General features: G+C 56.0%; 1 protein-coding gene and 1 non-coding gene across 11 annotated transcripts in view; both read right to left on the reverse strand.

Moving 5' to 3' along the window:
- Nucleotides 1-483: 483 nt before the first annotated feature.
- On the reverse strand, nucleotides 484-587 carry LOC118757917 (U6 spliceosomal RNA). Its single transcript, XR_004995428.2, has one exon. It is a non-coding gene; the product is annotated as a U6 spliceosomal RNA (small nuclear RNA).
- A 7,129-nt stretch (nucleotides 588-7,716) lies between these two features.
- Nucleotides 7,717-14,035, reverse strand: part of BIN1 (bridging integrator 1) — a 42,417-nt gene continuing 36,098 nt past the window's right edge. For 5 of the 10 annotated variants that reach the window (XM_058664337.1, XM_058664339.1, XM_058664340.1 and 2 more), the window contains 4 exons: nucleotides 9,910-9,999; nucleotides 9,564-9,674; nucleotides 9,282-9,383; nucleotides 7,717-8,253 (listed from right to left, as the gene is read on the reverse strand). In XM_058664337.1, the coding sequence (XP_058520320.1) occupies nucleotides 8,146-8,253; nucleotides 9,282-9,383; nucleotides 9,564-9,674; nucleotides 9,910-9,999 (411 nt within the window). In that variant the 3' untranslated portion in view covers nucleotides 7,717-8,145. Of the gene's footprint in view, nucleotides 8,254-9,281; nucleotides 9,384-9,563; nucleotides 9,675-9,909; nucleotides 10,000-10,715; nucleotides 10,824-11,959; nucleotides 11,984-12,304; nucleotides 12,413-14,035 lie in introns of all 10 variants that reach the window. The other 5 variants (XM_058664341.1, XM_058664343.1, XM_058664344.1 and 2 more) reach the window with 2 other exon arrangements.

The following is a 14,035-nucleotide window of genomic DNA, read 5'->3' on the forward strand; positions in this document are numbered from 1 at the left end:
TACATTTGAGTCTCACTCAGGAAAGCATACGAGCCTCTCTAAACTCCATTCTCAGTCAAACCAACTCTGGCAACCTGCTGGTCCCTCATTAATCAGATAAAAATGTTAGGTGTTTCTGTTTGCACAAAATGTGTGCATGCTGAATACCTGACCTCCTTTTTCAAAGATTTCTTTCTTTCTTTGAAATGCAGACTCACAGTGGGAGAGGCAGAGACACAGAAAGAGAAAGACAGAGACAGAGGTCTTCCAGCTGCTGGCTGACTCAAACATTCTAATAGCCACAGCTGGACCAGGCCACAGCCAGGAGCTTCTTCGGGTCTCCCAAATAGGTGCAGGGGCCCAGGGACCTGAGCCATTCTCTGCTGCTTTCCCAGACCATAAGCAGCGGAACTGTATGGCAAAGTGAAACAGCCAAAATTTGAAATGATGCCTATATGGGACGCTGGCACTGTAGGCCATGACTTAACTTGCTACACCACAATGAAAAATATGAAACACTTCCCAAATGTGTGTGTCATCCTTGCACAGGGGCAATGCTAATCTACTTGGTTTCATTCCAGTTTTAGTGTACGTCCTGCAAAGCGAGCAAATAATTTCACCTTTTAAAAAAAAACTGTCCTAGTGTGGGTGTTTAAGCAAGCAGTGAAGACCCCCAGCATTCTCAGTCCCAGAACCTCACTTCCATTCCCAGCTCCAGCCCTAGCCTCTAGCTTCCCACCAGTGCAAACTCCGGGAGGCAGTGGAGAAGACTTGGGTAACTGAGAGACCTCGTGTGAGTTCCCCGGGGTGGAGTGAGGGGATTCTGGCTCACTTATGTCCAGCTTTCAGGTTGACAGTTTTCGTGGCTCCTGTGACCAGCATTGGGCAGTCATGTGGCAGAGATGGGCACAGTCCTCACTCCCACTCATTAATGGTCTCCAGGCAGGCAGAGACCCTAACATGGCACCCAGGGACTGCACAGGAGTCAGCCTGGTCCACAAATCATGGCAAGTGCCAAGACATGTGGGCAGATTGGAGTGGACTCAGAGTGGGCAGCTTAGCCCCAGGCTGGACATTTGGGTCCTGTGATGGGTGTGGGCTTGGCTGGGAGAGTGAGTGGACACTGCCCTGAGCGGGGCTCAGCCACAGCACAGGCGAGAAAAACCAGCAAGAGAAAGTGGGCACAGGGCTCACCTGTGTTACTAGGACAGCTCTTCCAGGCAGGGGTGATGATCAAGGCGGCCAAGGTCAGAGCATGAGACCCTGCTTAAGGGACATGGCCTTGTGTCGGATGTGGAGACCATGAAGGGTGGAGACTCGGAGTAACATGGTAGGAAGTATCAGAAGTTTTACCCTGGTATCAACATAGTAGCACAGCAAATTAAGCTGCTGCCTGCAATGCCAGCGTTCCACATGGATCCACTGGTTCAAATCCCGGCTGCTCCACTTCCAATGCAGCTCTCTGCTAATGCACCAGGGAAAGCCATGGAAGATGGCCCAAGCTTGAGCTCCTGCCATGCACATGGAAGACCCAGATGGAGTTCCTGACTCCTGACTTCAGCCTGGCCCAGCCCCAGCCGTTGAGGGCACCAAGAAGTGAACCAGCAGATCAAAGATACATATCTCTCTCTCTCCCTGACATTCGAATAAATACATACATAAATAAATATTTTTTAAAAAAACAAGCAGCTTCACCCTGGCAACCAGGCCCACTCTGGATGGGCCAGAGTGCTGGCTCCCCTGTGGCCTTGCAGCAGCAGTGTGGACGGCAAGGTCTGATCCAGGGGGATGCAGGTGGGAGGAGGAAACGGACACAGAGCTGCATTTTTGAAGAATTGTTTATAAAACACAATGCCAGGGAGAAACAGAGATGTTCCAGCTTCTGGCCCACTCCCCAGATGTCTGCAATAGTCAGGGCTGGGCCAAGTCAGGAGCTGGGAATTTTATCCAAATATCCTCCACATGGGTGGCAGGAGCCCAAGAACTTGGAGCATCCTCTGCTGATTTCCGGGTATGTTAGCAGAGTGCTACACAGAGTAGCCAGGCCTGGAACTGAGCCTTGCTGAATAGGACATGGGTACCCCTAGCAGCAGCTTAACTCACCACACTGAAGTGTGCCCGCAAAACTCCTTAGGAAATGGAACTAGAGGACTTGGGACTTGAAGTTACAGAGCTATGACGGGGTTGTCAGAAGGATGTTCTCAGGCCAAGCTGAGCCCTCTCTGTAATGCTGACCCTCACCTTTGCCCTCCGGCAACCTCAAGGACTTGATCTTTGTCCGCTCGTGTGATCTCAAGGTCACAAGATGGCTGCTGCCCCTCCAGGCATGTGCCAGGGCCAATGGCTGCAAAGAAGGACTCCGGTGGTACACAGGGGTCCCCTGAGCAAAGTCAGCATCCAGTTAGGAAGGAGACGGGGACTGTGCTGGACTGTGCACCTGTGCCTTGAAGTGTCTGCCCTGGGGAAATTACAGAGGAGAAGTCCAGGGGTGGCCAGGCCAGTTCATGAACATCAAAGAGTTGAGACATCTGTGGACATTGTAGGGGATGGGCAGTGAGGCGGCTGAGGTGTGGGTGAGGACGCTGCCCTGAGCCATGGAGTTGCAGCCGGCAACCCACAGTGGGGTGACCTTCAGAAGCTTCCTGGAACTTCTGCGATCCTGCTGTCCAGAAACTTCCTGTCCTTTGCCAGCATTTGGACAAATGCTTGCTGGCTCTTCTTTCTTTCTTCCTTTCTTTCCATTCTCTCTCTCTTTCTTTCTTTCTAAGACTTATTTTAATTGGAAAGGCAGATTTACAGAAAGATCTTCCATCCGCTGGTTCGTTCCCCAAACTGTCACAATGGCCAGACCTGAGCTGATCCAAAGCCAGGAGCCAGAAGCTTCTTTCAGGTCTCCCAAATGGGGGCAGGGCTCCTAGGACTTGGGCCTCCTCAACTGCTTTCCCAGACCACAGGCAGGGAGCTGGAAGGGAGGTGGTAGCAATTGGGGCAAGAACAAGCACCCATATGGAATCCCAGTGCATGGGATGAGTTTAGCCACTAGGCTACCATGCTGGGTCCCTCTTTAAAGATTTCTTTATTTATGTATTTATTTGAAATGTGGAATTTCAAAAAAGGAGAGTAGATGCAGAGCGAGAGAAAGAGAGAGAGAGAATCTCAATTTGCTGATTCACTTCCCAAATGGCCACCATGACCCAGGTTGAACTAGGCCAAAGCTAGTAGCTAGGGGCTTCTTCCAGGTCTCCCATGTGAGTATTGGGGCCCAAGCATTTGGACCATCCTCTTCTGCTTTCTCAGGTGCGTTTGCAGCAAGCTGGATGGGAAATGGAGCAGCCGGGACACAAACTACTGCCTATATAGAATGCTGGTGCCACAGGCAACAGCTTAACACACTGCACCACAATGCCGGCCCCAACAAGTGTTTCTTATGGATGACAACTAAATGGTGTTCCCAGTACTTTTAATCACACAGAGGATCTCTTCAATTCACTATGACTTCCTGAGCTGTCCACAGGCAAGCACATGCCTTCCATCTTCTGTGCCATTTCCTGTATATTTGCTGTGAAAATGCATTAAACTGTTTAACAAAACAAAACCTAGGTGTCAAAATAAGAATGGGGGGTGTCAACTTGCCTACTGGTGGCTTAGCTCTGGGAGCTATTGGGGTCAAGCTCAGGACACCAGGGGCTCATCCTGTTTCTAGCAGAGAGCTGTGCCTCCTTCCTCATTGCCTCTGCAGCTCACACAGGAAGGAGGCCCTAGATGGCAGAGCCACTTGCATCAGCAACGCTCCAGGTGCACGGACCTCAGCCAGCTGGGATGAGGGACGTGACTCGTCCCCTCCCCGCTCTGCCCCATAGCCTGGATGCTCATCTGTGGCCAGGGACTCTCACTGTGCCGTTTACTCTCCATTATACAGAGAAGGGCCTGAGCTCAGGAGTCTGCTCTCCTGCATGACCAGCTTCAGCGCTGGGATGATGCAGGTGCGTACAGCTCGTGCTCCCCATAGTCACCAAGCCCTAGGGACCCCAGAGCAGACAGGTGAGGCCAAGGTCTGGGCTGACTTTCCCTTTCCATTGGCCTAAAGGAAGGCACCCAGCATTTCCTCAGTAGCACATGACCTAAAACTTCCTCCTCCTCTCCCTGTAGTGCTCGTGGTCCCTGGCCACCCCTGAGACACTCTCTTCCCATCCCTGTTAGCTCTCCTGCAGCCCCTCACCTCTTCTCTGCTCCCCCTGCCTCCAGGGAGACTGTGAACCCCGCAGGCTTCTTCACCTTGCCCACTTTTGCTCTAGCCACTCATGAGTCCACCACACACACACACACACACACAACATGCTGCCTCGCCTACTGCACTGGTCCCTCAGAATGCCAGTGATTCAGTCTGTTTTCTGTCACTGGAATATCAGAGCCTGGGTGACCTAGAAAAGAGGTATGCTAGTACTCATGTCTGGAGCTGGTAACTCGGAGAGCATGACACTTCCATCTGTGTGGCTTCTTGTCAGGGCCTCCAGCTGCATGACCACCTGTAGAGGAATGGCAGGGATCCTAGAGCAGGGCAGGAAGCAGCAGAGAGCCCAATGGGTACTCACTCCCACGAGAATGAACCCTCGGCCTGGACAGCGTCATTGATCTGTGCCTGCGTGTGGAGCTCTTAAAGCCCCACCGCCTCTCAAAACAGTTCATTGCAAACCAAATATCAACACAACTTCTGGCAGGGCCAAATCAAATTCAACCAGAGCTTCCTGATAACCCTACAGGCTAAGCTGGGCCAGCCTCCTGCATGAAGGAAGGTGGCAGCTCCTGCTTTTTGTCCCTAGGGCCTTGGACACAACATCAAGCAGCACCTGTTATGGCTGTACGTGCCCTTGGGCTGCTTCTCTTCCATCATCAGGTTTAAGAATCACAGCTTGATCTTGTCTGTAACCTCAGTACCTACCAGGGAAATGGTGAGTGAGAGTTCGTGAATAAATGAGTGACTGGGTGAATGAGTGGATCAGTAAGTGGATGAGTAAATGAGTGAATGAACCAGCAAGTGGACAGGTCAGTGAATGAATAGGTGGGTGAAGGAGTGACTCTGGAACAAATGAATGTATTAATGATTAAATGCAAGAGTAAATGAGTGAATACCTGATGGGAGGAGTGAATGAGTGGGTGAGTGAGGGAAGTTTAGAAGACTGGACTTTCACAGGGACAGAGCTTGCGTGGCAAGAAAGTCCAGGCTGTCTCTCCTGTCCATGAACGCCACAGGGCAGGTGTTGGGCAGGAGGCCAAGGTGTCAGGTGCATTTCCCTTCTGAAACATGAAGGCTCAGACCTGTAGGAATAATGGTCAGTCTTGGGCTGCACTTGAGGCTACCCCACAGACTGGAGGAGTGAACACTCTGTCACACACTCACCTCTGTTATGCTCCCCGGTCCCATGACCCTTTCTGGAAACCACCATAGAATGAACTGTCACCAGTCTGAGCTCCTAGTACCTATCTCCCACCTCTCCTTGGAAGCCATACCCTAACTTTGGCCCAGGGTCCCCCCTCCTGCCACAAAGCCAAGGCCCTCCTTTGTTTGTAGTCTGTTCATCGTGGGCCCACCACTAGACCCCACTCTCAGCCCAGCACGATTCAGTACTGGGAACCAACCCAAGTCAGAGACCAGTGACACAAGGCCTGCTGGGGGCTGCCACTGGGGAACCAACAAAAAGACCATTGCTCAGGGGACACGGGTACATGACTCCTAGCCTGAACATGCATCTGGCACTGAGGGCAACAGGCTGACTTGGCAAAGGTACCCAAGTTGGCTCACCTCCATGGAGGCTGGCATTTGGGGGGTGGGTGAAGCAGGGGCACAGATTCTCCTAAGTATCTGAGACAGAATTGAGATGCCCACCTGAGCCTGCTTGCCAACTGCAGCCAGACGAGGGGCACAAGCTGAGCTGGACAGAGTGCCTTTCTGAGCTAGGGGGAACAGATAAGAGGTAGAGCTGTGGGTCCTTAAATCCCTGTTTCTCAGTGTCCAACACAAGCCAACAGGTCCATAAGATACAGAGGAGTAAGCAGTAAGTAGCTTTCCTGGGGTTCCTGTGGGTTTCCACAGGGATGTCATCACTAGGTCTGGTTGGGATCCAGGAACAGGCAGCAACCTGTGGCCAAGCTTCTCAGCCTGCAAGCCCTCCTGCTCCCACCCCCGCCCCAGGGCATGGGTAGCAACTGTGAGGGCCACCAGCCTTGATGTGAGTCCCAGAACCCACAAACCCAGCCTGCATCCTGTATGTGACCCCTGCCCAGGGGACTGGGCTTGGCCAATGCAGTGAGGATGTTGTGCGTGCATGGCAGACACCACCCACACCTGCCTGCTGCCCTCCTCAGCCCTGGTCTCTTTTTGGCCCAGCTCTTGAGCCCCTCAATCTCTTCAGGCTGCTGAGCCCAAGCTCCCCATCCACGCTGCGCCACCCATCTCAGGTTGTTCCTCTGGGAGCTGAGTCCAGAGCTCCTTCCCTCAAGGAGGTCCTAACTTGGAGCACAGGGCTGGCGTTCTCCTGCCCAAACACCCCAGCTCCCCAGGTCAGAACCCCCATGAGGGTCAGGCGGTGAAGCTCAAAACCACCTGTAGGTCCTTCTGAGAGTGTTGTGGGAAAGGAGCTGGCACTGTGGCTTTAAGCCGTCACCTGCGAGGCCTACATGAATTCAGCTGCTCCACCTCCCATTCAACTGCCTGCTACTTTGTCTGGGAAAGGAAGCAAAACATGACCTAAGTGCTTGGACCCCTGCACCTACACGGGAGACCTGGATGGAGTTCCAGGAGCCTGTCCTTGACTTGGCCCAGCCCTGGCCACTGCACACATTTGGGGACCAAAGTAGCAGACAGATCTCTCTCTGCAGCTCTGCTTTCCAATAAATACATCCATTTAAAAAATTTTTTGTTATGGGAAAGCGAAATTAACTATGAGTTTAACACGTGCAAAAAAAAAACAGGGATGCTAAGTGTGTGTGTGTGTGTGTGTGTGTGTTTTACTATATATCTCCTATTACAAAAGTCTGCACTTGGATTTCTGATTGCTTTGCAGCAAATAAGCTCAGCCTTCTTTCCGGGCAACCTCTGTGAAGCGTCCTTGTACCTCTGCCTCCCACTGAAGGAGAATGTCATTGTCATCCTGGATAACGTGCACTCCACATTTTCATGCTGGAAGTGAAGTAGAGCTTCCTGCTCTGGGCAGCGGGGTGACTAAGGGTCACCCCCAGCCCAGAGCACAGGCTCCCTGAGTTCTGTCCAGCAACAGGAAAAGCCAGGAGGCCCGGGCAGGAAGGCCAAGTCCAAGTCTTAGAAGCAGAGGCAACAGCAAACAGGTTCCCTGGACCCAGCAGCTGTTGTGACGGCTGTGGGCAGCAGAGTTGGCATGACAGATCACCTCAAGGATGAAGAAGGGGCCCAGGAAGCCCACTCCTGCCAGGGACGTCCAGGCCAGGTAGCTGCCATTCACCTGCTCCCACTCTCAGAGCAAGTGTACATACACTGAGCCACATTCTTTCTGCGGGGAAGTCCAAGCTCACCCTGTGCCCTAGAACACTACCCCTGCTACCCTGCCAAGCTCTCATCATAGCTGCCCAGTCAGGGCCAGGACTACATGCCCTGGAGCTGGAAGAAGAGGGAGGAGCAGAGCCAGCTGAGCCCACTTGGACGCTGGCATTGGCCATGGTCTGGCGGACAAGAGTAGGGAGGCCAAAGAAACATACACAGACACGTCCAGGGCTTTGTCGGTTTTGTTTGTTTCCTCTTGTTTTAAACACTGGGGTTTATTTTCAAACAGCACACGGTGGTCTGCGGGGCGGGGCCAGGCTAGGCCGACGTCTGGACCCCATTCAGCAGCCCCCAGCTCTGCCCAGCGGCCGGGCACACATGCGGGCATAGGCGGGGACGCTGGGAGTTCAATGACCAGGGACAGGGATTGGGAGGACACAGCAGCTTCGGGGACTCCGACCACCCCACCACCAGGCTGGCTGGGGCCAGGCTCTCAGTAAAACGTGCTCACCTGTGGTGAGAGAGAGACAGAGAGAGAGCACACCTCTGGGCCCAGGCCTAACCTCCCCGGCCATGTTCCTTTGCTTCTTGAGATTTTAAAAACAAAAACAGAAAACAAGGAAAAAGGAACACATATCCTCCCAGGGTCGCGCTCACTGCACCCGCTCTGTGAAATTCTCGGGGAACACGCCCCGGCACTTCTCCAGCTCCTTGTGCTGGTTCCAGTCACTCTCCTTCACGCCCATGAGCCAGCCTTCATCCTGTGGGCAGAGCACAGCGGGCACAGGTGTGAGGCCCTTCCTCCAGGCGGCACTCGCTGATACTCACGGACACCCACAGCCAACTCGTGGGCACCTCCTCCGGTCTGAACTGCTCTCCCAGCCCCAGGGCCAGAGTTTTTACCATTAGGCGCCCACCAAGGTTACAGCCCAAGGAGGCCTTTCCAGGCCCCCTGGCCATGATAAAAAACGCCAGGGACATTCACTAGTTCAGACCTTCTAGAAGGATCCCATGCCTTCTCCATTCAGCCCTCCATTTCTTCCCCGTCCTTTGCTTCAATAACACCCCCAGCTCCTGCTACCCAGGATGGCAGAAGTGACATAACTGGCTTGGGCTGGACATTCGCTGACCCTAAGCCTAGGGGCTGAGAGCCCATGGGTCTCGGTTACTGCACTCATGTCATGATCCATCTTGTCACAGACCCTACTGATGTCCCAACTGGCCCCCTCTGACACCTGGCTGACCTCTGTGGGCTGGAGGCTAGAGTTCTGCTACTTTAAATCCTACTGAAGCAGGCCTGGCCAACAACACTGTTGGGTCCTTGAAAACTAGGCCAGGGTGGGAACTACCCAGCCCTATGGCTTCAGTTCCCAGCCTAGACCCTCACCACCCGGTACGGCTCCTCCCAGAGCCAGCCCAATGTACACCTATGGACGTGCTGGCCAAATGGACTCCCTGGCAACAAGCAGGGTGAGCCCAACCAGGCTGCCTAGCAGGTGAACAGCCCAAGGTATCATCTCCTGATGACCAGGGCGCCCTGTCACAGTGCTGGCCTGGCACTGAGAAGGACAGCCTAGTCTGTGAGGAGGCGCTGAAGCCAGGGCATTGGTGAGAAGAGACAATAGCGGGGTCCCCTGCCTGCCTGGGACCGGGAGGAAACCAGGATGAGAGAAGAGGCAGGTGCAGAGGGCAAAGGCAGCCAGCTACCAGCATGCTCGGGCTGCTTGTGGTGGGCCTCTGCCACCACCTGTGGGGCCATTCCAGCCACAGCCAGCCCCGCCCCACTCACCTGTTCCTCCGGGTTCTGGAAAGGGATCACCAGTACCACGTCGCCCGCCTTCAGCTGCAGCTCGTCGGTGTCAGTGGCCGTGTAGTCATGCTGTGCCTGTACCTGCACGGGTGGGGGAGGTGGGTCAGAGGCCCTGGAGTGCCCCTCCCCCAGCCCTGCCATGGTAGAGACACAGACAGGCATGCAGAAGGCAGAGGGGGGAACCAGGGCTTCAGGACCACCCTGCTGATGGGGAACAGCACCATCAGGACCCAGAGCTGTGAGCCGGTGGGATTCACTCACCTTGAACATGAAGCCTGGGGGCAGGTCCAGGCGTCCAGCTGTGCTGCTGCCCTCCACGGTGCCGTTCACGGTCGCTGAGAAGGTCTCGACCACCACAGCGGGAAGGGAGGTCTAGGCAGAGAAGCACAGGTCAGCTGGGTGTGTGTTGGGGGGGCGATGGAAGGGGGAGGTGAGACAGCAGGTCCGGGGAGGGCAGGGCCACGGGGAGGGGAGCCCCGCTTGTCCCCAGGCTCCTGGACAAACACATCCTGGACAACACGGACAAAGGAGCGCACAGGAGCCACAGACAGGCAGGCGGACAGTGGGGAAGGAGGGAGGACGGGGTCGTGGGTCCCTGCCGTCTTACGGAGGCTGCTTCGCTTGCTGCCGTCTCCCCAGGCTCCTGGGCTCCGGCCGCAGGCTGGGTCCCCCCCTCCACCTCCGAGGCCTCTGCTGGCTGCAAACATAAATGCCGGCATGGGGTCAGACACCGTGACCAGGGACACAGGAACCGGGCCACAGGCAGGATACACCCTCGCACCATCTGGGGAGCCCTGCACAGAGATAGCTGAAGACAAGGCGCTGGCAGCCACAGCAACATGAGTGATGGGGCTTGGAGAAGTCTGGGACCCACCCTGGGGCACCACCCACAGGCCTGAGCCCCAACACAGCCTCCCCACCGTCCACAGCTGGGCAGGGCCTGTGGCACACGCTCCTCCCAGTCTGAGACTCAGAGCAGGAGCACAGCCCTGGGCTCCGCCTTCTCCTTTAGCCAGCGACAGCTGGGCTGACATTGGCTGATCTCAGTCCTGGCTACCTCCAAGGCTTAGACCCCAGTGATTCAACCTCCCTGTAGAAGCAGGAAGTGTGTGGCTGCTAAAGTGACAATGAAGCATTAACGGAAAATTCTGGAATGTGCCCGGCATAAACCAGCAGGTGCTCAAAAGGCTCCTCCCTGGGTGGTGGTGGGTCGAGGTAGGAGGGGGAAGGTCAGGAATGGCAGGTGTGACCCCAGCCAGGTCCCAGCACCTCTGCCCATCCTGGGGCCTCCTGGTTCAAGCCTGCAGTGACCTGGCCCATCCTGCATTCCTGCTCTAGGCTCCTCCTCCATTGCATAGCCCCAGCGACCAGGCCAAGCTGGGTGGGAAGGAGGAAGGACAGGTGGGCACTTACTTGGGCGGGCCCCGGCTCAGCTGTCTGGCTGGGCCAGGCCACAGCAAAGGTACCCTTGGCAGCACTGGGCTCCCTGGAAGGCAAGCTGCCCGCTGGACTCTCTGTGGGCTAGTGACAGGCCACCAGGAGAAAACAAGGTGGGGGAGGAGGTGGTGCGGGGGAGGGGGCACGGGAACAAGAAAGATGGCGTTGAGTAGCCAGTGTTGGTGGAAAGGGAGTGTGGAGCCAACCAGGGGTCGCCTGGCCACCCCTCTCCCACCTCTTCACTCTGGGCGGGTGCCATTAAGGCTTCCCATGAGCCCGGTCCAGCAGCCTGCACCATACTCATTTGCTTTCTGGGGCCTCCTGGGGTCCTGGGACCCTCCTGGTCCTGGGACCAGGGCTGTGGTGTGGGAGCCCAAGGGCCTCCACCCTACCCCTTCACACCTCCCACTTGGATCAGAAGGCTTCAGACCAAGCCCAGGAAACCCAGCTGTAATTCTGGCTTCATTATCACCCATCACAGGACACCCCAGTTCTCCCAAGCTATCGGAAGCAGATGTCATCCATCCTGTGAGCACTCTGTCCCCAGGCCTCGGCCCTGGCAGGCACAGTGAAACAGTGGCTAAGACAACTGCTGGGGCCACACGTATGCCGCACCAGAGCGTCTGGCTCCCAGTCCCGGCTCTGCTTCAGCTCCCTGCTAAAGCACACACTGACAGCAGCAAACCCGGCTGGAGTTTCAGGCTTCTGGCTTCAGCCTGGTCCGGCTTCAGTCACCGTTCCTACATGAATGGGCACTCCCTCACTACCCACCCCACCCACCTGTGTGGGTCTCTGTGTGTTCCTCCATCCCTCTGCTTCCCAATTTCTTTTCAGGCTCTGGCTTCACCGCATCTTCCCTACCTCACCTTCCTTTCCCCAGTTTCCTCGCCCCTCCCTGCACACCCCAACTCTCCCCAAGACCAGACCTTCTGGATTCCCAGGCCTTCGCTGAACACAAGGCTACAGGGCCACCTCCCAGCAGCAGACACTCCCTGGCCCAGAAACCTGGGTGATACCACTGACAACCCTCATCTCAGGTCTAACTGAGGCTCCCCGACCCTTGGGCCTGCTGCAGTGGCAGTATCAGACAAGTGAGACCCTGCAAAGGGAAGGCTCCCACATGAAGGCTCACACTGCATGTGCAACTGAGCAACAAGCCAGGTGGAGGTGGTAGCCAGGGGGTGCAGGCATATGCAAACCTGGGTGTACACAAGGCTTACCTCCCAGAGATCCCACGGGATTGACTGAGCGAAGCAGTGAGGGGAGGAGAGTTAGCACGGAGGTGAGTTAGAGACAGGTGTGCACAAGCGTCCCCCTGGGAGCCCACCCACTCCCACCCACTCCCACCCACTCCCACCCAGGATCCTGCAGCCCCATACTGAGCACTCCTCAGGGGCTGCCAGGAGACCCAGCAGGAAGGTTTGCGCTGGCCTTCTCCTAAGGTGTCTCCAAGGCCAAATGGACTCCCTGGCAACAGGCCTGCATCAGGACTGGATGGAAGTGGGCCTTCATGGGCAGAATCAGGGCCCAGGGTCCAGGAGCCAGCAGGCCCAGGCACAACCAACCTGACCAGAGGGTGTGGGTGCCTTCACAGGGCTGGCCACGGGCGGGAGGGGGTCGAAGTCCAGGTCCAGCAGGCTGGCCTGCTCCGTGAAAGGGCCTGGGGCCTCAAACTTGACAGCAGCAGGCGAGAAAAGCAGTTAGTGAGGGCTGGTAGCTCTTGATGCGCACACAAGGACATGATACACAGATATGACAACACATGGACACGACATACGCCCAGAACTGGTCCATCCGCCTCACATACATGCCCTACCTAGTTCAAGATCCTACCCAAATGAGGGCAGCCCTCAGCACCCAACTAACCCAGCACGCAGCCCACCCTGGAGCAGCCTCCCCAGGCCAGTGCCCAGCTCCTGTGACCTTGCAGCCTGAGGCACTTCTGCCTCCCAGGCCTCCTTCTCACTTCTGCCTCCTACTCCCTATCCAGGATAGCATAGGGTTGGATGGGAGCATCCCTGGGAGTCCCAACTGAGAGGCCCCGAATGCAAACACCTTACACAGATCTTCCCTAGGCACTCCAGATAGGTAAACAGGTCACCATAGGAGCCCCACCCCTGTCCTCAAGGCTGAGTAAACAGGCTGAGCCTGTCTCTGTAGCCTCGGAAATGTGACTGCAAAGTCAGGTCCTTAATACTAGGCAGCTTCAGAGCACCATGGAGCACCTCTGTCCAACACAGACTTGCCCAGCAGCTACATCAATAGACTTGTCATGAGACTGGGTGCATGGCAGCAATGCATGTGGAACAGGCGCTGGAGACCATGCCTAGGAATGTGCATGGAGCAGGCACACATGACAGGGAACTAGAAATATGCATGGAGCAGGCATTGGAGACCAGAGACCTAGGAATACGCATGGTGCAGGCACTGGAGACCAAGGATCTGGGAATATGCACGGAGCAGGCGCTGGAGACCAAGCATCTGGGAATATGCATGGAGCAGGCACTGGAGACCAGGATCCTTGGAGTGTGCATGGAGCAGGCACTGGAAACCAGGATCCTTGGAGTGTGCATGGAGCAGGCACTGGAGACCAGGGACCTGGGAATATGCATGGTGCAGGCGCTGGAGACCAAGGACCTGGGAATGTGCATGGAGCAGGCACTGGAGACGAGGGACCTGGGAATGTGCATGGAGCAGGCGCTGGAGACCAGGGACCTAGGAATATGCATGGTGCAGGCACTGGAGACCAAGGACCTGGGAATGTGCATGGAGCAGGCGCTGGAGACGAGGGACCTGGGAATGTGCATGGAGCAGGCGCTGGAGAACAGGATCTGGGAATGTGCATGGAGCAGGCGCTGGAGACGAGGGACCTGGGAATGTGCATGGAGCAGGCATTGGAGACCAGGGACCTAGGAATACGCATGGTGCAGGCACTGGAGACCAAGGATCTGGGAATATGCACGGAGCAGGCGCTGGAGACCAGGATCCTTGGAGTGTGCATGGAGCAGGCACTGGAAACCAGGATCCTTGGAGTGTGCATGGAGCAGGCACTGGAGACCAGGGACCTAGGAATATGCATGGTGCAGGCGCTGGAGACCAAGGACCTGGGAATGTGCATGGAGCAGGCACTGGAGACGAGGGACCTGGGAATGTGCATGGAGCAGGCGCTGGAGACCAGGGACCTAGGAATATGCATGGTGCAGGCACTGGAGACCAAGGACCTGGGAATGTGCATGGAGCAGGCGCTGGAGACGAGGGACCTGTGAATGTGCATGGAGCAGGCGCTGGAGAACAGG

The sequence above is a fragment of the Ochotona princeps genome, chromosome 5 (assembly GCF_030435755.1).
Source record: "Ochotona princeps isolate mOchPri1 chromosome 5, mOchPri1.hap1, whole genome shotgun sequence".
In the NCBI taxonomy this organism is placed as follows: domain Eukaryota; kingdom Metazoa; phylum Chordata; class Mammalia; order Lagomorpha; family Ochotonidae; genus Ochotona; species Ochotona princeps.